General features: G+C 39.4%; 1 protein-coding gene and 1 long non-coding RNA gene across 4 annotated transcripts; one reads left to right on the top strand and one right to left on the bottom strand.

Annotated features, from left to right (window-relative positions):
- Positions 1 to 446: 446 nt before the first annotated feature.
- On the bottom strand, positions 447 to 23,326 carry LOC120730916 (signal transducer and activator of transcription 1-like). 3 transcript variants are annotated; one of them, XM_040027521.1, is made up of 23 exons: positions 23,025 to 23,325; positions 22,803 to 22,880; positions 18,374 to 18,410; positions 18,229 to 18,283; positions 18,017 to 18,066; positions 16,336 to 16,487; positions 16,070 to 16,210; positions 15,878 to 15,970; positions 15,245 to 15,298; positions 15,091 to 15,120; positions 14,929 to 15,013; positions 14,784 to 14,825; positions 13,783 to 13,866; positions 13,565 to 13,666; positions 13,339 to 13,474; positions 12,510 to 12,569; positions 10,369 to 10,409; positions 10,191 to 10,267; positions 8,774 to 8,916; positions 5,926 to 6,111; positions 5,714 to 5,765; positions 5,524 to 5,563; positions 447 to 804 (listed from the first exon to the last, which is right to left on the bottom strand). In XM_040027521.1, the coding sequence occupies exons 1-23, from the start codon at positions 23,288 to 23,290 to the stop codon at positions 739 to 741; spliced, it is 2,070 nt and encodes a 689-aa protein (XP_039883455.1). In that variant the 5' UTR covers positions 23,291 to 23,325; the 3' UTR covers positions 447 to 738. The 3 variants fall into 3 exon arrangements, with proteins under 3 accessions (XP_039883455.1, XP_039883456.1, XP_039883458.1); XM_040027522.1 differs by having other exon boundaries at positions 447 to 699; XM_040027524.1 differs by lacking the exon at positions 22,803 to 22,880 and having other exon boundaries at positions 23,025 to 23,326.
- Positions 3,065 to 12,307, top strand: LOC120730917. The gene is made up of 3 exons (XR_005695241.1): positions 3,065 to 3,348; positions 6,907 to 6,909; positions 12,059 to 12,307. It is a non-coding gene; the product is annotated as an uncharacterized LOC120730917 (long non-coding RNA).
- Positions 23,327 to 23,954: the final 628 nt, after the last annotated feature.

Below are 23,954 nucleotides of genomic sequence, written 5' to 3'. Positions count from 1 at the left end.
TCTAAAGTGTATCACAGCTCAGGAAAAAAAAGCACCGAAATAAAGCACCGAAATGTGCGCTGCTTTTCGGTCTGGTTACTACCGTTTATGTCAGAACCGGCCCATCCCTATAGCAGACAGAGGAAATAAATAGCAAATAAGAATACATACAAAAATAAGAGAAAGGCACATATTAAAGAACAAGTTGCTAAGTGCTTAGAAGCAGTGCAAAAGGTCTTGGTCTGAGTATAAAGTGGCCCAAGTGATGAGGGTTTCTCAGACCATGGCTCACATCGGTGAGGTCGCTGGGCAGGGTTGGAGTGTGGGGGGGATAGTGTTTGTTAGCTGTCCGAATGGCCCAGGGAAGGAAGTTCAGCCTCCGCTGGGCCTTCTTTACCAGGGTGTTTGTGTTATGGGTGAGATGTGGGTGCCCAGAAACCTGAAGGTGGAGCCAGATTCCCCTCAAATTGCTCTTCTGAGCAATGGTGTTAAGCCCTCCTGTGAGTTTGAGGCTGCTGTCAGCGGTTGAGGGGGCTCTGGTCATTGTAGTTGGTGAGGGTTTGGATGCCTGCTGTCCACACATGGTGGTGTTTTTTGTAGTAGGCCTCCTTGGCTTGTTTGATGCTCCTCCTCAGGTTGGCTCTGGCAGTGCTGTACAGGGAACTGTTCCTCAGCCAGAAGGCAGAGTTACGTCTTCACTGTATTATGTATCAACTGGCCCTGAATAAGCAGAAGACGTATGGATGTATGGATGACATTTCAGGGAAATTGAGACATCTCGATTAGGTCACCAAAGGTTCCAGACCTGGAGATGGCTTTATCAACCTTCAATGAAACAAACAGACTAAGTTTAATTTTAACAGCAGCAGAAATTTGAATCGGTTACTCAGTTGGTGAGATTAACAATATATCAGAAGCATTTGGTTTAATCCAAAATGACACACCAACAAAGAATAAGCCTGCTCTATTAAAAATTCTAACATCTTTCAACTCATTACCCTGGTTTTAAGATCATATGTGGGTACACTACCAATCAAAAGTCTGGACACACATTTTCAATTAATGATTTTTCTTTATTTTCATGACTATTTATACTGTAGATTCTCACTGAAGGCATCAAAACTGTGAATGAACACGTGGAATTATGTAGTAAACAAAAAGTGAAATAAGTCAAAACATGTTTGAAGGACAGGCAGCACGGTGGCACGGTGGTTAGCACTGTTGCCGCACAGCGAGAAGGTCCTGAGTTCAATTCCAACATCAGGCCGGGGTCTTTCTGTGTGGAGTTTGCATGTTCTCCCCGTGTTTGCGTGGGTTCCCTCCGGGTACTCCGGCTTCCTCCCACCGTCCAAAGACATGCAGCTTGAGGGGATAGGTTAATTGGAAAATCCAAATTGCCACTGTGAGTGAATGTTAGCGCGAATGGTTGTCTGTCCCTGTGTGTTGGCCCTGTGACAGACTGGCGACCTGTCCAGGGTGTACCCCGCCTCTCGCCCTATGACAGCTGGGATAGGCTCCAGTGTCCCCCGCGACCCTGAAAAGGATAAGCGGAAGTGGATGGATGTATGTTTGAAGGACATATCCTGGTCAAAAATGACTCCAAAGATTCCTCGCAGTGTTACTGGAGGCCAAGGTAATGCCACGTAGAGTAAGAATCTGGTTAGATACCATATTTCTAGGATTTTCAGGGCCGAATACAGTAACCTCAGTTTTATCTGAATTTAGAAGCAGAAAATTAGAGGCCACCCAGGTCTTTATGTCTTTAAGACATTCCTGCAGTTTAACTAATTGGTGTGTGTTATCTGACTTCATAGATAGATAGAGCTGGGTGTCATCTGCATAGCAGTGCAAATGTATGCCATGTCTTCTGATGATACTGCCTAAGGGAAGCATGTATAAAGTAAACAGAATTGGTCCTAGCACTGAACCCTGTGGAACACCATAATTAACCTCAGTGTGTGAAGAGGACTCTCCATTTACATGCACAAATTGGAGTCTATTAGATAGATATGATACAAACCACTGCAGCACAGTACCTGTAATACCTACAGCATGTTCTAATCGCTCTGATAGGATTTTATGGTCGACAGTATCGAATGCTGCACTAAGGTCTAGCAGGACAAGCACAGAGATGAGTCTACTGTCAGAGGCCATGAGAAGATCATTTGTAACCTTCACTAAAGCTGTTTCTGTGCTGTGATGAGCTCTGAAACCTGACTGAAACTCTTCAAATAAACCATTCCTCTGCAGATGATCTGTTAGCTGTTTAACAACTACTCTTTCAAGGATTTTTGATATGAAAGGAAGGTTGGAGATTGGCCTATAATTAGCTAAGACAGCTTGTGGTACATATCCAATTATTAGAGATAGGTTGATCATATTTAAGATTGAAGCATAAATTAATGGCAGGACTTCTTTGCAAAGTTTTGTAGGAATGGGGTCTAAAAGACACGTTGATGGTTTGGAGGAAGTAATTATTTACAGGGGGCTTTTTTTTTTATAAAGCAACAAACTATTTCTCCAGGCTACATGATGATCTTAAAATTTGTGACACGCCATTGCCTCTCAAGCTTACGACTTATCTGCTTTAGGGTACGTGTTTGAGACATATACCACGGGGTCAGGTACTTCTGATTTGAGGCCTTAGTTTTCACCGGAGCTACAGTATCCAGAGTTGTACGCAGTGAGGAGGCAAAATTATTAACAAGATAATCAATAATTTTAATTATCTGCTCTATGTTGGTACAGGGCATTGGAGCAGTGGGTGGATTATATTCTTAAACTTAATTACAGCACTTTCAGAAAGACATCTACTGTGTTGAAATTTACTCCCCACTGCTGTGTAATCAATTATTGTAAATTTTTATGTTATCAGGAAATGATCAGACATGAGAGGGTTTTCAGGAAACACTGTTAAGTGTTCAGTTTCTATGCCACATGTTTAAAACAAGATCTAGAGTGTGATTAAAGTGGTGGGTGGGTTCTTTTATATTTGGAGAGAAGCCAATTGAGTCTAATAACAGATTAAATGCTATGTTGAGGCTGTCATTTTTAGCATCTACATGGATGTTAAAACCACCCACAATAATTATTTTATCTGAGCTGAGAACTAAATCAGATAAAAAGTCTGAGAAATCAGACAGAAACTCTGTAAAGCCCAGGTGGACGATAGATAATAATGAATAAGACTGTTTTTTGAGTTTGGAGCTAGGGTGGACAAGGTTAAGCATCAGGCTTTCAAATGAATTAAAAGTCTGTCTGGGTCTTTGGATGATTAATAGGCTGGTGTGGAAAATTGTTGCCACACTGACCCCTCAACCTGTGCTTCGAGGATTCTGATCGTGGGCTCTATCAAAACTCCTTTCCTCTGTTGGAAAACCATTTCAGGTGACTAACTCATGACCCCAAACACACCTCCAGGCTGTGTAAGGGCTATTTGACCAATTTATTTTCCATTTTTTAACTACATGATTCCAAATGTGCTTGTTCATAGTTTTGATGCCATCCATCCATTCGCTTCCACTTATCCTTTTTCAGGGTCACGCTGAAGCCTATCCCAGCTGTCTTAGGCCAAGAGGCAGGGTACACCCTGGACAGGTCGCCAGTCTGTCACAGGGCTAACACATATACACAGACCATTTGCACTCACATTCACACCTATGAGTTTCCATTTAATTTAGAATTTCCAATTAACCTATCCCCACTAAGTGGATGTGGGAGAAAAGTGGGAGAAAGCCAGAGGACTCGAGGAGAACATGCAAACTCCACACTGAAAGACCCCAGCCTGATAGTGGGACTGAACTCAGGACATTCTTGCTGTGAGGCAACGGTGGTAACCACCGTGCCACAGCAGTTTTGATGTCTTCAGTGAAAATATACAATGTAAACAGTCATAGAAATAAAGAAGAAACATTCATTGAGAAGGTGTATCCAAACTTTTGACTGGTAGTGTATATCAATAAAGATGGATCCCAAAAACACTGTAAAACACACAGGGGCATAATTATTAAAGCCTGAATCTTTTAGATCAAATCTCTTCTGATGAAATAATGATCATTTTTGCCATTATTCCCCATCAAGAAAAAAGATTTTTCTCTGTGCCTGTGAGGGGGCAATTTCTTCTATCAAAAAATTAAAGAAACACTTTGGAAACACTTCAGTTCTCAATAGCAAAAAAGTAAAATAAAAATCATGCTGCTTTCTATCACATCGAGAGCATCTCTGCACTCTATTACATATTCCATATGTAAGGGGAATGACACCCCCCATTGGTCATGGCATGTGGGTACTTCTTTAAGACACTCCGGATAGCCCGGCCACACCCAACAGCTTACGTATAAGCTGTTGCCCCTTACCATGACGGCTCTCCACTTCCTGAAATGCCCAGAGCAAAGATGGGCAAAGACTATGCTTTACGGGCAATGGCGGAGTGTCCAGGCCCTTGCCCGGGATCCACTCCCCCATTTGCTGCGAGGCCAGGCTTATCTTTCTGCAGCCTCTCCATTGCCCCCGCCGCCAGGCAGGAACCAGTGGAGGCCAGCTAACAGGAGGAGGACGTACATCATCTCCTCTGAGGGGTTTGACCTGTCCTGTGGACAACCCCCTCCTAGTTCCACAGGGACTGATTCCGGCCAAAACATTTTTTTAACATGCTGGGCAGGGCATTCAGCAGTTTGACTCTCTGGCTGCTTTGGACAAGCAGCTCTCCTCTCTGCACGAGACTTTCTGACATGTATGCCCTGGTGGATCAAGCTTTGATTGGTCACACCCTCTAACTCGGCCCTCTAACACAGTGCCATGTCTACCCAGGCCTATCAAGCCAATTCGGCGGCCATTGTGTCCTTCTACCTGAGTCACCTGTCCCGTCAGTTGTAGGCAGCTTCTGGGGACTCTGGCTATGCAGAAAAGCCGCTATCCGTTGCGGTCTTTGCACCTTGCAGGATCCGCTGAGGCCAGTCTTGCGCCTGGCAGACTGTTGCCTTCCCCCCTCTAGCTCAGCCTTTTGTTTCTGGAGGGGCCTTGACCGGGCCGGGATGTGTATATATTTAAAAACGATTTATCTAGAAATATAACACTGTAGGGTTTGGGTTGCACCATTTCCTCGTAGAGTGTCTTAAAGAGTTACCCTGTACATATGGAATATGTAACAGAGTAGAGAGATAGTTTTGATATTTTCGAGAATGTGTGGTTACTTTGTAGCCTTGGTTCTCTGAGTGAGGCTCTCTCCAGCTTCAGGCCGCTCAGGGACAAGTTTCAATCAAACCATCACCGATTTTACGTAGGGACAGCTATTTTATATGTACAGTGTGGGGTGTAGCTGGGCTAGCCAGAGTGTCTTAAAGAAGTATCCATGTGCCATGACCTGGGGAAGGGATCATTTCCCAAACATATGTAATATATAATGGAGTGGAGCAATAGACTCTCACTCAGAGAATCAAGGTTACAAAGTAACCACACAATATTAACAGGATATAAAAACACAACACATCCCAAAATATCAAAAACTGCTGCTTAAAAGGGATACAAAAAAATGATCAAACCCACATTTTCTTCAAGGTCATCATTTCCAGATGCAATAGGATCGCTATAGAGATATAAAAAAAAAAAAGAAAAAAGGGAAAAATATAAAGATATATATACTGTATTTCAAGGGTCATTGTTATCTGTGCAGCACAAGAAAATACAGACATTTAAATATTTGTTATCGAAAGCATTTTTGTTATTACTGTCTTACTCTGCTTTAAAAGGATGGGCTCTGCGGAGATATCCATCCTCTGAAGGGGATTCTGTACAGAAAGTGATAGTGACTTGCAGTAAGCTGGATAATTTCAGTGTCATTTCAAAGGGGAACATTAACTTTACTAATGAGGTCAATTAATCACAGTAGAAGACATTTTGTTTAGCCGCTAAATATTATCATATGCAAAGAAAAGTGAGAAACGATACCTGGGGATTTGTGTTTTTCAAGGTTGGGGTCTTTGGGAACGTCAGGGTAAAAGTAGAGCAGAGGATCTCTTTGTAGCGGAAATCCCCATAGGTTTGATTCCAGACGGAAGTGGTAAATGATGTGTAGTAAATCATGTTTGGACAGCTCTTTCTTGGTGTAGGGCTCTACTGTAGTCACAATAGACTCTGCAGAGGAAGTAAACACACAAATAGAAATATCTGAATGTGTTACATGTAAATAACTTCATTAGAGACAGAACAAATCAGTGAAGGCAGCCATAAGAAGGAAATTATCATTTGTATATGATGGCATTTCAGTGGTTTGACTACTGAGTGAAGGTTCACATGAAGGTTTAATAAAACAAAATATTTAAAACATTTATACAAATGGCCAAAAAAACAAAACAAAAAACAAAAACAAAAGGTGATATATATTCAGGTAAAATCTAAGGTAAGCCAGCTAGCTGCTATGTTGGGGGTCAGGTGGTAAGCTGATTTTACTTCACATTAGCCAAGCTTGCTGCTGTGTTCTCCAGTAGCTGTCCTTTGGTTAGCGCGAGGGAGGGGGGTTGAGGCGGTTTATTTTGTGTGTTGTTGGAGGGTCTCTTTTTTCAACCCACAGAACTTGTATGGGATGTTATTCCATGTTCTGTTTTGGGCTTCTCTCATACTTTTCTCTCACCCAGGTTTGACAGACTGTTTATGCATCCCCTCATTATCTTCCATATCTTCCATAATCTTACATGATTAGCCCCTTAAATCTGCTCAGCTGTAACGTTAAAGGTTTAAACCATCCCATTAAGAGAAGAAAGGTTTTTGCACAAATTAAGCAAGAAAATGCCTCCATTGTCTTTTTACAAGAAACCCATGTCAGAGGTTTGTATAACTCACGGCTTATGTCTCGGTGGGCGGGGCAGCATTTCCATTTGTTTCATTTTTGTTTTGTTTTTTTCATTGTTCCAGGGAGGTTGTATAACACAGGTAGTTTTGGTCAATGCATATGCTCCTAACACAGATGACCCCCAGTTTTTCAAACATCTTTTTTCTAATTTACCAGACCTAGTGTCACGGCCAGGCGGATCAGCTGCACGCTGATCAGCCCTCTCTCTGTTTCTCTCTCTCTCTTCCTCTTCTCTCTCGCCGGGGCGGAACTCACTGTGGGTTCACGCCCTCGGCCCACGCCCTCGGGAGATGAGACACCTGGGTCTCATTAAGGGGAGCAGCATTTAAGCCAGGAGGTGACTGCTGTTCGTCGCTGGATTGTTGTCTACCACGTGTTAGTGAAGTCAAGCTACAGCAAGTTTAGTTAACAGTGGTTTCCTTTGTGTGTCGTACTTAACCCTGTCTCCCTGTCTACAGAGCTTCCTGGATTTTCCCCCGTGTGATTCCTGTGTGGCAGTGTCGGAGTGTGAGCCTGTGATCGTGTGAGTGGATATTCTGAAGAATGCATGCTTTCCCTTGGACTTCCCTGGAGACCCCTTCTCCCCCCACTCAGCTGTATATAACCCCCCCCCCCGCACATTCTTGTATATACACCTGGTGACTTGTAAATAAACCCTTCTTGTGAGCAACAGAAGCGGAGTCCTGCGCTTGAGTCCTCCTCCAAACCGTAACACCTAGGCTTGTACTCTTTGATACTTGGGGGAGACTTAAACTGCTGGTTGGACCATGTTTTGGATCGATCCTCATTAAAACCGGCCTGCGACTAAGTCAGCCTCGCGTATTCATTCCTTTCTTTCTACATATGGGGTTAGGGATATTTGGTGACATCTGCATCCGACCGACAGGGAGTATTCTTTTTTTTTTTCTAACGTCCATCACGCTAGGATAGACTACTTTTTCTTAGACAGCTGACTAACGGATTTGCTTTTCCATAGAGGTCTGATGTCTGTCTGTGTTAATGGGAATGTGAAGCTCAGTGATGTTACAGCTAACTTCTGTGTGGTTCTTAAGGAAATGGTAAGTTAATATCATAATCCCTCCTGGGTTATGACTTTGTGCCATTTTATTTATTTATTTATTTATTTGTTTGTTTGTTTGTTTTTTTGTTTTGTTTTTGCTTGTTTGTTTTCCTCTTTTTATTTACCAATGTTCTAACATGAGAAGTTCTGTTTTGTATTCAATGTAAACAGTTTTTGTGTTGCCCTCCTTTTTTTTTTTTTTTTTTTTAAACTGTATCCATAATTACTCAATAAAATATTTTGAGTAAAAAATATTATGTATTTCAAATTATTTTTGCCCTTTCTTATATTTGTTGTTTTACAAACTTATGTTTATAAAGCTAAATTACTAATTTGCACCATTTTGGAACAAGTCTGCATTCAGCTGTTCTATTATTAAAAAAAAAAAAAAAAGTTAACAAGAAATACTTAGTCTCATGTGTTGATTACAGCTGTAGTTAAAGTTGTTATCAGAAGTTTATGATCCTAAACACAAAGGATGAGTGTATGTGAACTTCTGACCACAACTGTATATATTTGGGTGGGCCACAACTATTCTAATGCACCAATAGCAAGTGTTAAGTTGCATCTAATGGCGAGTCTGCCAACAGAATCTCCCTCATCTCATTCCTCTCCTTTGAAAATGTGTTGGAAAACCTATAACAGGGTATAGCAAAAGGGTCTCACTAGTGTTTGGAAACATGGCAATGCAACATGGTTGACTCTATGGAAGAGAGTCAGAAAAGACTTATTCTAAACTGACAAAAGCATTTAAAAATATTTTTTTGGTGTTTGGACCCCAATAAAAACATAATTGCGAATGCTGTATTCATTTTCTGGCAGTAGATTGCCTTAAATTTTACATAAAGGATTTCTGAGAAGGCTTTTAGCACCACACATAAACATACTGTCATTGGAGTCACGGTCAACCCAGCTGAAGGTGATTGCTGCATCTCCGTTGCTCTCGGTAAAGTGAAGCAGAAAGGTACCGGATTGTTTTTCCTGTAGGAGTTGTTTTACCCTCTTGCTGGTCACAAATCCCATGATGTATCTGAAATTTAAAAAATATAACTAAACAAAAAAACAAAACTAACACAGGAAATAAAGTCAACAGAGAAGAATATTGGTATAGACTTCATCCACATCAACCATCTTTAATTTAAAGTTTGACTTTAATTGAGTTAGACTCCCATTTTTTAAAAAAAAAATGCCCAACTTTACAGCAGAAATAAAAACTGAGGGATTTGAAGAGGCAAGTCTTATGAGTTAAGGAAACAGAGCGAGGGAGAGGAAGTCTAATTAATGCCAGTGTTTTGTGTTGTCCCTATTTTATTAGCAGTAGTGTGCTGAAATGCAGGGTTAAAGAGAAAACACATAGGAAGGGAGCAGAAGTCTGTTTATTTGGTCAACCTTTCTGTGCCTATATTCAAAGACATACAATGCAGTGAATAAATTTGCCCACTTCCTGATTCTTATTTTTTGAATATTTGTCACATTCTAATATTAGAAAATACCAAATGCAGATTTTAAATGTTGTTTTTTTTAATTGAGGCCAAAACATTGTCCAAACCTACATGGCACTGTGTGAAAAAGTAATTGGCCCTAGACCAGAGGTCTTGAACTCCAGGCCTTGAGGGCCTGTGTCCTGCAGGTTTTAGATGTGTCCTTGATCCATCACAGCTGATTTAAATGGTTAAATGACCTCCTACACATCTTGAAGTTCTTCAGAGGCCTGGTAATCATTTGATTCAGGTGTGTTTCCCCAGGGTGATATCTAAATCCTGCATCATCCTTGGCAGCAAGAACTGCAAGCAAATGTTTGCAACAACTGGGAACAAGTCTTTCATATTACTGTGGAGGAATTTTGAACCACTCTTCATTGTAAAATTGTTTCAATTCAGCCACACTGGAGAATTTTTGAGCATAAACAGCCTGTTTAACATCATACCAAAACATCTCAATCTTAAGTAAGTCCCCATTTTTGCTGCATAACCCAAGTGCTCCTGAGCTTTAGGGCATGAATTAATGGCCAGGCATATTCCTTCAGGATTTTCTGGGAGAGAGATAGTAAAACTGAACCCAGCTTTCCAAAACAATGTGGTAAATGACAGTTAAATGTATCATCTAAAAAGCAGAGTAGAGAGTAATTGCATTTGGTTAGCTTTTTTTCCTCTTAATTCATTTGGGTTCTTTTTTTTCTGATTGTAGTTTTTTTTTCCAATTACCAAATTATCAATGTTTCTAATACTTAAAAAATATAGTTGCAATTCTTGTGAATAAAATATACATCGAAAACAGTAAATCATTGCTGAGAGGAAGTCTTACCCATTTTTCCAAAGATCTAGTAAGTGTTTTTTGATTAAATCCAGGAAGGCATCGATCCAAATCCAGCCACTTTCATTCTGCCGCACAGGAAAGAAAAACATCTTCACATGTGCTCTCAATCTCAAATCCCAGCTTTTGTGTAAACTAAAGTATGAAGACAGTCCTTCTCAGGACTCACCTTTGAGAAGCTGCGCCAGTCCACCAGGACATCACAATGACCTGCAAAAACATCAGCAGTTAAAGAAAAAAAAAAACAATATAGAGTGAGTGAAGTTAAGGTGAGGTCAATCCACGTGGATTGGAATGTATACATTAAACATACTTTCAGTATGGACCAAAATCTCCAAACAGTGGAGTTTTGTTATTGGACTCCTGTGTTAATCATGTGATGGCCATAGAAAAACATGTTTGAATGCAATGTGGTTCACAAGTGTACCTGGTACTAAGTCGGGGCAGAGCTCAATAATCAGCTTTGTTGTTTCATAATTTGATACAGTCCCGATTAAAAATGTAAGAACACTTGAAAAATTGGGGGGAAAAAAAAATCTTATTTTGCACGGTTGGATCTTAACAAGGTTCCAAGTAGCGTTTCAACATGCAAAAAGAAAAAATGGGAGTGAGACAAAACATTTTTGAGCATGCAATTTATTGAAAACAACGCTTAAACTGAAACACACTGTTTTACAGCTGATCAAAAGTTTAGGACCACAAGGCCAAATCTGTGTAAAAATGTGGATTTATTGTCATTTTCTGTGAGGTTTTCTGTCATGACATTTTGATGTCAAAGGCAAAAAAAACATTTTGAACATGGTTGGATCGTTGAACTGCATAAGCAGGGTCTCTCGCAGTGCACCATCCCTGCTGAGGTGCGACGTAGTAAGACAGTCATTTTGAATTTCTTGAATGATCCTGAGGGTTTTGGAACAAAAAAGTCAAGTGGAAGACCCCCAAAAAAATTTCACCAGCACCGAGCCGGAGAATCCAATTGACTGTCCGTCAAGACACTGGCCGATCCTCGACCCAAATTAAGGCAGTTGCTGGTGCTGACTGCAGCCCCATAATCATCAGACGGGATCTGAGACTGAAGGGCTTCAAAAACTAAAAAACGTCTTCAAAGGTCTCGTCTCCTTGAACACCGCAGAACTGACTGGTTGGACTTTGCAAGAGAGCACAATGGAACAATGAAAGATGAAAGAAAGTTTTATTCTCTGATGAGAAAAAATTTAACCTTGATGGTCCTGATGTTACTAGCATGGCAAGCAGATCCCACCTGAGATGTTTTCTACGTGCCACAATGGAGGGAGCGCCATAATGGTCTGAGGTGCTTTTTCCTTCAGTGGAACAATGGAGCTTCAGGAGGTGCAGGGGCATCAAATGGCCGCTGGTCCAGATGTTGCAGAGAGCATCCCTCATGACTGATGGCCCTCGTCTGTGTGGTAAGGCCCGGGTTTTTCAACAGGACAATTCTACAGTACACAATGCCCGCAGGACAAGAGAATCCAGGAGAATTCCAGGAGAATAACGTCACTCTTTTGGACCATCCTGTGTGTTTCCCTGACCTAAATTCAATTGAGAACCTTTGGGGATGGATGGCAAGGGAATTTTACAAAAATGAACAACAGTTCCAGGCAGTAGATGCCCTTCGTGCAGCCATCTTCACCACTTAGAAAAATGTTCCCACTCACCTCATGGAAACACTTGCATCAAAAATGCTGCACCAAATTTTTGACGTGATCAACAATAACGGTGGAGCTACTTATTACTGAGTTCATATTTGGAACCTTGATTTCTGTTTTGGGGGGTTTATAGGGTTTTTTTTGGAGGTGTGGTCCTAAACTTTTGATCAGCTGTAAAACAGCCCGTTTCAGTTTAAGCATTGTTTTCAATAAATTGCATGTTCAAAAAATGTTTTGTCTCACTCCCATTTTTTCTTGTTCCATGTTGAAGCTCAACTTGAAACCCTGTTAAGGTCAAACCATGCAAAATATGATTCTTTTTTTTCCCCATTTTTCAAGTGGTCTTAAACTTTTGATTGGGTATGTGGTTATATATCGACAATCAAGTTCTGATCAGGATGCCTCATGCAGATCATACCCAAGGTTGGACTACAACCCAGTGGATTTTATGTAGTATATATATAAACTCCCAGAGGACTGGGAGTTTAGGGGTTATGCGCAGTATCTTAGCTGTTATTAGGACTGCGGTCTTCTGGACTGAGACCTCAGATGTTGTGCCTGGAATCTGCTAAAGCCACTCTTCCAGTTTCCAAGTTACAGCTCCTAATACACCTATTACCACTGTGACCATTTTGGACTTTACCTTCCACATCTGCTCCAGTTGTTCCTCCGGCTTCTGGTACTTCTCCATTTTCTCGTGCTCCTACACACACACACACACACACACACACACACACACACACACACACACACACAAAGAATTGTGGAGGAGAGCCTGAGTCAGGTTCACCTGGACCAACAGAAACTGACTTTTCCTCCTCTTGTGGCATAATCAGCTTATGTGCTGATGAGCAGCTATTTTATGCTATAAAGTAGTATCTCTTTTTCAAAGCACATCGAAACTCCTTACCACAAACATAACTAAGTTTCTTACAGAAGGAAAAATAAGTTGATGTGTGCGATGTTTTTTTTTTTCTTTTTTCCCTTGCATATATATATGCTGATGGATGTTAGAACTTCTAATCATCTTCAGTAAGAAACAGTTTTGTGTTTTTGTGTGATATGCATGTAGCAACCTGTGATATTCTAAACTGTTTGGTTCAGTTTTGGAAAGAAGAGACTATTTTATTGAATAAAATAGCACCGATCGCATTGAAAGGGAATATCTGTTTTGCCAGCTGTTTTGTTTTGTGGTTATTTAAGTTACTCAAAGCCGTCTGGTCATTCTCCTCTGACCTCTGAGATCAACAAGGCAAATTCATCCAGTGAACTGCCACTCACTGGATATTTTCTCCTTTTCAGACCATTTTCTGTAACCCCAAGAGATGTTTGTCTGGAAAATCCCAGCAGATCAGCTGTTTCTAAGATACTCAGACCATCTGGCACCAACAACCCTGCTTTATATTATTATGTATACAAAACTACTATATGAAAACTACTTCGAGTAAATGCCTTACATTTTAGTTACTTACCCACAATTTTGTCTCTTAGCATGGAGAGCTGCATTTCATCAAGCCATCTTTGGCCAATGGTGTAAAACTGCCAGCTCAGCACTTGTGACAGCTGCTCCCAGGTGAGAGGAGGAGGATGCAGGAACAGCGACAGGTCCTAAAAGGAAAAGTCACAGAACCACAATGAAGTTTCCTGACTTGTCTTAACAGATGTTACTAGTGTTAGCTGGCTGTGGCAAAATTTTACCCAAGGTTCACTGGTGGACACCGTGTTCCACCACATGATGGAGGCCCAGGCATTGGTGACTTGACTCGTGCTGGAGATGACGACCACGGGCAGGGAGCTGGCCTGGACCGACAGCAGAGGAGGAAACCAGTCAATAAAAGTACAAACCCTCCACCTCAGCAACCATTTTTTAGAGATCACCAACAGATAATTCCTTATTTTGAATCATGGTAACTTACCTCGATGTTAAACATTTGTCTAGCGTACTGAAACTCTGTCATGAACTTAATTATATGCAGCTCTTCAGTAACTGTCAGAAGGTTCTAATGGAGAAAAAAAGAGAAAGTAATCCAAGGACTTTAAAGTACGGTGCATTCAAGAACAAAAAACTCATGTTAATTCTCTGTGGACCTGTTCATTTACCTATATTTTCACATATCAGTCACACCTAGATTTTTTAGATGAATTTTAGTATTACACAAAGATAACCCAGTAAGTCAGTCATGCAATCAGCATGTGGTCATCACACTATCCAAATCTCTAATTTTATTAATTTATTAACTTATTTTATACAATCACTCAACCAATTATTCAACAAATATCAGATCTCTTTATTAAATGATTGATGATTGATTGAATGATTGAAAAGCATTTTATTAATGCACCATTCTTGCCATTAAAGCTAAATTTCCAAGTGGATGCAAACTACAGTTTAATAGGGTGGGAATGATTCATTGACATAATTTATGACATTGACTATAAAAATTGGTCGGCACGTTATATTCTAAAACCGTGTAAATGTGTTTTTGTAACTGCAGTACACTATAGGAAGCTATGGGGCAGTATTCATTGAATACTATTAATTCATTCAAACTATAATGTGTGGGACATTGATCTCTCCTGCTGTCTCTCTCAACCAGAGGACAAGAGATGGTTGCTATGGTGAAGTAGGAAGTTATCTTGATATTACAGTCAGAAGTTTGCACCACACATGATAAGATGGCCTGAAGGATGGACCCGCTCCAAATTAGGGGAGCCAAGTCTAAAACCAGGGGCTCTTTTCAGTCACTACCCAAAGCTTGAGATATATATATATATATATATATATATTAGGGGTGCAACGATACTCATAACGATATTTAACAGTGACAAATGCCTGAATACATTTGCCTTTCAATAAACAATTCTTTTATGAGATCAGTGGCAAGGACTTATTAAATTAATCATAAACATCTCTTACCTCAGAAGATCCTTTAATTCTTGATTTTGTTTCCTTGAGAGACTAAATAAAACAAAAAAAACAACAATTTTGTGAGATACTGTAATGTATAAGAGAACATACAATATAACAGGTGAATCTCTGTTAGTTTTGAGGATTTTCATACCATTTGCCCAAATTCCACCACCAAGCCTCCGTCTGTGTCCTCAAACGGCTTCATTACATCCTTGTTGAAATCAAAGAGACGGAACCTACAACAAACAGTCATTACCCATTTATGGAAATGGAAATGTTTCTAAGTTTATATTTCAGGTTTCTCTTTACTTACCCTTTTACGGTTTTTGCTTCTTCAACATCCCTTATTTTAGAGAAAAAAGGACAAAGAATGATTTTTTTTAAGGGTTTTAAGTAAACATAGCTGAACTATTCTATTCATAATAATATGTACATAGCTGGTTCAGACCAGGTTTTCATTTACATACTTGTCAAAGACAGGTTTGACTTTGAGCCAGATTTCAGGTATATTTACCAGGAACCTAAAAAAAAGAGTAAAGACAAACTATGAAATATGTTGTGAATAAAGATTTAAAAAAGGGTTGTTAAAATATTACAGCCTGTACATGCCAGCATAGGGGTTTAAGGTGTTAACCACAATATGTCCCTAGTTCAAGCCCACCAAAATGTTTGAAGCATTGTGTCATGGACCCTGAGTTTTTTGCCCGAGTTTTGTATTTATCTTTTGATTTTCGTGCATTTATAGTATTCTGACGTTTGGGGGTTTTATATTCTATGTAGAATGTGCCGACACATCAGAATCAGTGACCTGTCACGGACACGGACACACTGTTGGGCTGAAAGCCGACACAGATTCGGATGCGTCAGCAAGTCCGCTCCTTGCGTTTACTTATTTTTTCCATTAGATCCTGACGCTACAGGTTTCATCACTCTCCAACCAAAATTGTCTCAACCAGCAGCAAAATAAATAAATAAATTTGAAAGAACAAAACAAAAACAGCCTAGTTTCTTAGAAAGATAACAGAGACAGCCCACTTGGGTTTACACGGATATAAATTCTGTGCTACTTTTTTTATTAAGTTTGTTCAGTGCAGGCCTACCTCACTGTCATACTGAACTGTACCCCAACCTTCAGTATTAGAGGCCGCTGTGAATAATTTTGCATGACAGGCTGTTTCTCGACAACCAGAGCTCTGCAATGTAAGATAACAAAATAACGTATTAGTATTAAGAATGTTTGCATGTCCATCTCTACATATAGAGTAAATAAGAGTTCTGATGCAATGTCTTACTTCGTGACAAGTTTCCTAAACAAGGTCAGTGCAAAATTCTCCATTTTGGGCATTGAAGCATGGAGGCTGAATATGTTCCAGTCTTGCTGTTTCAGCAGCTGTTTATATATTCCTAGGAGCACCTTAGCGACAGTCGTAAATCTGAAAACAGATGTATTAGGTGTAAAAAGCTGTTGCGGCAATAAAGGTTCTCTTATGCAAAGTTTTTTTTGTCAAAATAAAAAGTGAAAAGCTGGTTTAAAAAAATGTTTTAATAAATTTTTAACTGTTTCTCCAGGTTCTTCAGGTGCAGAGTCTGAAGTTGAATTCCAATGCAGGCCAATTGCTGCCACCGCTTCCACTTTGGCAGCTCCACATTAGTAAGAATCTCCACAATCTGGTCTGCATGGGTTAAAATATTTAACTGATGCTGGACAATCTGTAAGACAATAAGGGCTGTAAGCCTTTTTTGGCAGTTTTTCTCTTCCCCCCAGGGGTTTCCTCAATGAGTCTTTCCTGTGTCCTTAATCTTGCACTCAAGTTTTTTCTAGGGTTGCTGATGTTAACAAAGTGACCCATGAGGTTCTTTACATGTGTTGCAGATGATCCATTTTCACTGAGTGGGCTGGCATAGTAGTCTTGGATCAATTTCATATTATCAGTCCTTGTCCATATATTCCTTGTTCCAGTAGCCCACTTCTTATTAGTATCATAGTTCCTTAACACCTAACCTGGACAAGTATTGGGGCCTAGTCTGGGAATAGTTAGTCTAGCTTATTATTGGTTACTACTTTGTTCCTAGTTTAACCAATCAGTGCGAGGCCTGGCCTGTTTTTGGGGTCCCACAGGCACTTTATATAATGCTAGCATTGCATTTTAGTCATAGTTTAGAAAACATTGCAGTTACAAGTGATGCTCTATTGAAAGACCACATAGACATTTTTCTAACATATCAAGTAGCATTACAGTACAAATTAAATACAACACATTTCACTATGATATTACAATCCGCATTACATTATTATATTAAAAACTAAATGTGACAGTCACAATTGTTTCGTTTAAGTTAATTTAAAATTTAAGTCCAATTTAAAATTGGCCGAACTTGAAAAAGCAGATAACCAATAGATGGCAGTACTAATAGATGAAAGTACATACAGTTGTTAAAGTTATGTGGCCCCAATGAAAATCTGTCCTCAAAACTGGCTATGAAAGAAAAGTAATTTCTAGAACATTTGAAAGAAGAAGTTTAATTTAAAAAAATATATATTTTAGGTTGAGGACTAGTGAGTGTCAGAACCACTCTCCACACAGCAAAATCTCCAGTGTTAAATTAACACTGGCGAGTGTCTATATGGGTCCACACCCCTGAGTGTTAAATACAACACTGTTGAGTGTTAAATTAACACTTTTGGCAGTGTTATATGTTTAAAAGTAACCTAGTCAGTTTGAAGATTAACAATGGCTAACACTGAGCAGTGCTGATTTTCTAACACTGGAATATTTCTAACATTTTGAGTTATTTTCCAGTGTTAGAAAATCAGCACTGCTCAGTGTTAGCCATTGTTAATCTTCAAAACTGACTAGGTTACTTTAAACATATAACACTGTCAAAAGTGTTAATTTAACACTCAACAGTGTTGTATTTAACACTCAGAGGTGTGGACCCATATAGACACTCGCCAGTGTTAATTTAACACTGGAGATTTTGCTGTGCACAATGCAATAAAGAATAATGATAATATCAGATAGTTGTCCATAACTGATTATCTGCTGAATATTAATTAACAAAATGAATCCCTAAAGAATACAATACAGTATATCTATGAATGGTAGTTTAGGCTTTTCAAAAAAACAAACAAAAACCAAAAAACCAAACACACACACACACACACACACACACACACACACACACACACACACACACACACACAAACTTATAAAACATACATTATATTTTTATATTACCTTCTCTTCCAGAGCAGCACAGATGTTGGCCAGTAGAGCATTTTCCTTCACTGGTAAAGACAAACAAGGCACAAGTTGCCTGATGGTTTTTCTGGACTATAGTCAATTTCCATGGCATCACTTAACTTTGTTAGAGTTCCCTTTTGACTCTGAAATGAAAGGCTAACATTCATGCTACTGAAATCAAGGCTTCACAATGTGTGTGGCCATACCTTCTTTATGATTTTCATGCAGCTGATCAACTTCCATGAACCATTTCATGAGCTCCTGCATTAGGATTAAAGATCCAAAATTTAGAAAGTGTTTTTTGTAAATTTTCTAAATTACTACAATCTCTGCATCAGCTGCATCGAGTACCTCTGGCTGATTCTGTTCCATGCCTGGATTGCTGCAACTGTGGCAAAAAAGAAGTCAAAAGCTCTGAGTGTAATGCAAATTTTCTCTGTACAGCTGAGATAAGGGAATAAATGTTTTTAAAAACAAACATGAATGATATAATATCTTGGTCTTTCCAGACTCATTTTTCATGAGAACTGTTAACAAATAGATTAATTGCAATCAATGGATATAATTTTCCTTATATGTTTCTCTACTTTAGAGTAAGAATATGCCTTTATTTTATGTCTGCACAGAATGCAATAAATTAGTGAGCATGAAGTCACTAAATACAGCAAATATTTTTCTGTTTAAAGTATTGAGTATTCACTTAATGTGAAGTGCACTGCAACACTCTCATTTTGTCTCTGTTGACATATTTCATCCAACAGTCTCTTTCTCATCTATATGACAGTAGTCATTCAAGTAAGACTGCTTAAATAATTACAGTTAGAATTTCAGTGCTTAAGGAAATTATATATTGGTCTTCACAATCGACAACAAAAATAATAATTGGGTATCAATTTCAAAATTCATACATTGCTGTCATTCCTACTATTTGGTACCATTTCAAAGTAGTAACATCGTTTGAAAGATGATACATTTTCCATGGTCATATCATTTCATTAGAAAGAGGGCTTGTTAGACTATAGGAAAATATAGCAGTCAAGCTCAGGATATTATAACACACACATTTAGTAAAAAAAACAACCATGCATTATAATAATTCTAATAATAATATAAAGCTTTTAATAACATTATTTCATAAATTCACATTTCTTGAAGCTGCACCATATGACTTTTGCAACAATTTTCAGTTTTACGTGGGGACCTGTGTTAACCTTTGGGTTTGGTACTGACGAGAAATAAAGAATTTAATGATAAGTTATTTTTTGAGTTCTACACTGATTGTACTACCTGACATGAAAAGTATACCAGTCCATTGGTTGAATTAAGCTGTTCAAATCCATATTTCAGAGAGCTGCAGAACTCAATCAGCCATAAAGACTTGGTGGAGCCCTCTGGATGGTGGAATACCCTTATTATCTTTCTATCTTCAGCATCATACCTTTGTCTAGCTTCAAATATATGAACCCGTCTGACACACTCTTCACCTCCACCACACTAATAACATACGCTTCAAGATTACTCCCAAACCATTTCTCTTCCTAACCAAGCACAGCTTGAAACACCCTGCAAAGAACCTGGTCTCCTGCACACACAACATAACTACCTTCCTTCTCTCTATCAGTCAGCTCTGTCCCTTTACCAGTTATAGTTCCTACATTTAAAGTCTCTACTGTCACCCCCAAACTCTTGCTGCCTCCTAACACACTTTGCTCCTTCTCTTCCTTTGTCTTCAGCCAACAGTAGCACAGTTTTCACTGGCATTCTATTGTTTCAGCAACACCGGAGGAGGTTGTTAATAAGCTGGTCCCAAACCAATCTGGTATGGAAATCTCATTCTTTATGATCTGCATGTTTGATTTGGCAAAAGTTTTACCCCAAATGCCTTTACTTACATGACTTTCTTCATTTATCCAAGCTCTGGACTGGCACTAGGAATACATTGGCTTCTGTCCCCTATGTGGCTGGGTTTTCCAGTCTTACAAATTAAGATGTTTAAAGTTCTTGCACAGTCAGTGCCTGTACATGCAAAAAAAAGACCCTGGGCCTTGGAGAGAGTGAGACTACCCTTTTGTGCTTATGCAAATCTGAGTGTGCCAGGACTCGTGGATGACTGGCTGCTGGGAGTCCTGTGCCAGCCTTCTTTTACAGGGAGTGCAGAATTATTAGGCAAATGAGTATTTTGTCCACATCATCCTCTTCATGCATGTTGTCTTACTCCAAGCTGTATAGGCTCGAAAGCCTACTACCAATTAAGCATATTAGGTGATGTGCATCTCTGTAATGAGAAGGGGTGTGGTCTAATGACATCAACACCCTATATCAGGTGTGCATAATTATTAGGCAACGTCCTTTCCTTTGGCAAAATGGGTCAAAAGAAGGACTTGACAGGCTCAGAAAAGTCAAAAATAGTGAGATATCTTGCAGAGGGATGCAGCAGTCTCAAAATTGCAAAGCTTCTGAAGCGTGATCATCGAACAATCAAGCGCTTCATTCAAAATAGTCAACAGGGTCGCAAGAAGCGTGTGGAAAAACCAAGGCGCAAAATAACTGCCCATGAACTGAGAAAAGTCAAGCGTGCAGCTGCCAAGATGCCACTTGCCACCAGTTTGGCCATATTTCAGAGCTGCAACATCACTGGAGTGCCCAAAAGCACAAGGTGTGCAATACTCAGAGACATGGCCAAGGTAAGAAAGGCTGAAAGACGACCACCGCTGAACAAGACACACAAGCTGAAACGTCAAGACTGGGCCAAGAAATATCTCAAGACTGATTTTTCTAAGGTTTTATGGACTGATGAAATGAGAGTGAGTCTTGATGGGCCAGATGGATGGGCCCGTGGCTGGATTGGTAAAGGGCAGAGAGCTCCAGTCCGACTCAGACGCCAGCAAGGTGGAGGTGGAGTACTGGTTTGGGCTGGTATCATCAAAGATGAGCTTGTGGGGCCTTTTCGGGTTGAGGATGGAGTCAAGCTCAACTCCCAGTCCTACTGCCAGTTTCTGGAAGACACCTTCATCAAGCAGTGGTACAGGAAGAAGTCTGGATCCTTCAAGAAAAACATGATTTTCATGCAGGACAATGCTCCATCACACGCGTCCAAGTACTCCACAGCGTGGCTGGCAAGAAAGGGTATAAAAGAAGAAAAACTAATGACATGGCCTCCTTGTTCACCTGATCTGAACCCCATTGAGAACCTGTGGTCCATCATCAAATGTGAGATTTACAAGGAGGGAAAACAGTACACCTCTCTGAACAGTGTCTGGGAGGCTGTGGTTGCTGCTGCACGCAATGTTGATGGTGAACAGATCAAAACACTGACAGCTTTTGAGTGTCCTTGCAAAGAAAGGTGGCTATATTGGTCGCTGATTTGTTTTTGTTTTGTTTTTGAATGTCAGAAATGTATATTTGTGAATGTGGAGATGTTATATTGGTTTCACTGGTAAAAATAAATAATTGAAATGGGTATATATTTGTTTTTTGTTAAGTTGCCTAATAATTATGCACAGTAATAGTCACCTGCACACACAGTTATCCCCCTAAAATAGCTAAAACTAAAAACAAACTAAAAACTACTTCCAAAAACATTCAGCTTTGATATTAATGAGTTTTTTGGGTTCATTGAGAACATGGTTGTTGATCAATAATAAAATTATTCCTCAAAAATACAACTTGCCTAATAATTCTGCACTCCCTGTATGCAGATCACAGTGTGCCAGACCTTGCAGACGATTGGCTGCCTGGAGATCCCATGACCACTCCATGACCAATTGACTGGCTGATTGTCTGCACCTGGGAGTATAAAAGGCTGAAGATCCTTCACACTATGGGGAACTGCTGCGCTGAAGTGAACATGCAGTGTCCTCCTTGTCTGCGTTGCATGTGAAGCTTGTTTGTTAAACCTGTTCGCTGTGTTGCTTTTTGTTTAAACCTGATATACAGCTGAACTTAGTTTCATTAGAGTATTGTGATGCTGGCTTGCCTTAGTTACCCATAGCTTTTATTTTGTGTGCTGCCAGCCTGCTCTAGTTAACCCTTAGCTTTTACGCCTGACTGTTTTTTTTTTTTTTCTTTATGTAATAATTGGTCTGGTCAGTGGTCTGTTGAATAGCCCTGTCGGTTTTCTGTTTAAAGTTTGAAATTAAAACCTTTTACTTTACTCAGTTTGTGTGAGGGGCTTGTTTATGTTACTCCTCCCCTGACGCCTAGCAGAGGGGGTCGTAACACAGACCTTAATACGAAATAATATTAATACTAAACTACTATACAGGGCTTTTCCTCTTATATCATCACTGATTTGCCTGCAGCAGCTGTGCTGCTTTCAAACTGTACGTTTACCTTTGTATTGTCCTGAAGTGTAGTTTTATCTTATCTAAGTAAATATGTAAACCTAGGGCATGTTATTATGAAGAAAACTCAACATAAATGGGGCTGTTCATTACGCGGATTCACACATTTGCAGTTAGTATAAACAGTCACACAAAGCTAGTTATTACTTCACTAGAGTTTCTGTTCCATACTCAGAAGAACACTGATAACATTTGTCCAATCACAAAAATTGATAAGTCTACTTATCCCCAGCAGCTGACTTTACAAAGATAAAACTATAATATTTAAATAAATCATTTTATTTGAATGCGTCTATTGTGAAAAAAAAATTAAATTCTAAAGCTCTAAAGCAGGGCCTCACGTATTAGGCTAAATGGAAAATGTAGCAGATAGACCTTGTTTGCTGTTAAATAACGATAACACTGTTTAATGCAAGTTTTTACTAGCAGATGCATACCGGTTTTCTGCTTCCTTGCTCACTGTCTCTGATGATTTCCTTTTCCTTTTACTGCCTCTTACCGGTCCCGCAGTCCCACTGTTTCAACAGAAAACAGTACAGTTGAAACAGTACGCTACACTGTGGGGTGTAGTTTATTTTTAAGGCACTGCATGAATGTGTGATGCCTTCAATGCAGTTATACTTAAACGTGATAAGAGTCTTAAGAGTAACCAGCACAACCTGCTGTTGCCTTCCTCCACTGTTATTTTCTCCATCTGGGTCCCAGACGGTCTCTTCTTTTCAGGGTTTCTTGATGATGCCGCAGTCCCGTTTCTGGATAAGTGTTGAACCGACAATGAAATAGAACTCAGAACTATAACATTTGTCTTTGTCAAAAATAAATAAATAATATCAAGAGTGCAGGTAAAAGCAGAAATATTCACTGGATACTTGGTTCTGTGGTTGTGAGGAGTACCATAAATGTTTACAGAGTTTTTTGTTAACATGAATGTTCAAGATGTCAAAGGAGCTTGCAAAGAAAAGCGTCTGGACTTCTTTAAGTTGCTTCAAGCAACTTAAAGAAGTCCAGACGCTTTTCTTGACCTGGATGACTGAGAACCTTCACAGACGAATGTTCAAGATGTTCAATAAACATGTTACGTGCGTATATTTTCCCTTTTTTCTCGAGTCTGTTGCCTCATGCAAAATGAAATGCGATTAATATAGAATAAAAATGAATGAACGATTTAATCGTGAATAATCAAAATTAATCCACCCTGTGATGAATCTGATTAAACATTTTAATTGTTTGACAACACTAATATATAATATATATTAGTGTATACTTACCTATTAATATACATTTTTTTAAAAGTTGTATTTCACAGGAGAGAACCTGTGTTCAAAGACTGAAGAAAACTATTCAAATTCTCTTTGAATGTAAGCATACATTCTTTGTGTTTATTCTGCATTTACTTCATTATATTGCATAAATGCTAGTTACAAGCTTAAATATAAAGTTGAAAAAAATGTAATTGCAACCAGGCTATTGATCAAGTAATTGCGATTAATTACAGAAAATTGTGAGATTAATTAGTTGTTGTTGTTTTTAATCTATTGACAGCACTAGTTTTTATGTTAAGTATTGTTAGGACTGCGTCCATCGTTCTC

Source organism: Simochromis diagramma, unplaced genomic scaffold, assembly GCF_900408965.1.
Source record: "Simochromis diagramma unplaced genomic scaffold, fSimDia1.1 OVJJ01000343.1, whole genome shotgun sequence".
In the NCBI taxonomy this organism is placed as follows: Eukaryota; Metazoa; Chordata; class Actinopteri; order Cichliformes; family Cichlidae; genus Simochromis; species Simochromis diagramma.
The sequence above is the reverse complement of the archived record's forward strand: the minus strand, read 5'-3'. Positions and strand labels throughout refer to the sequence as shown.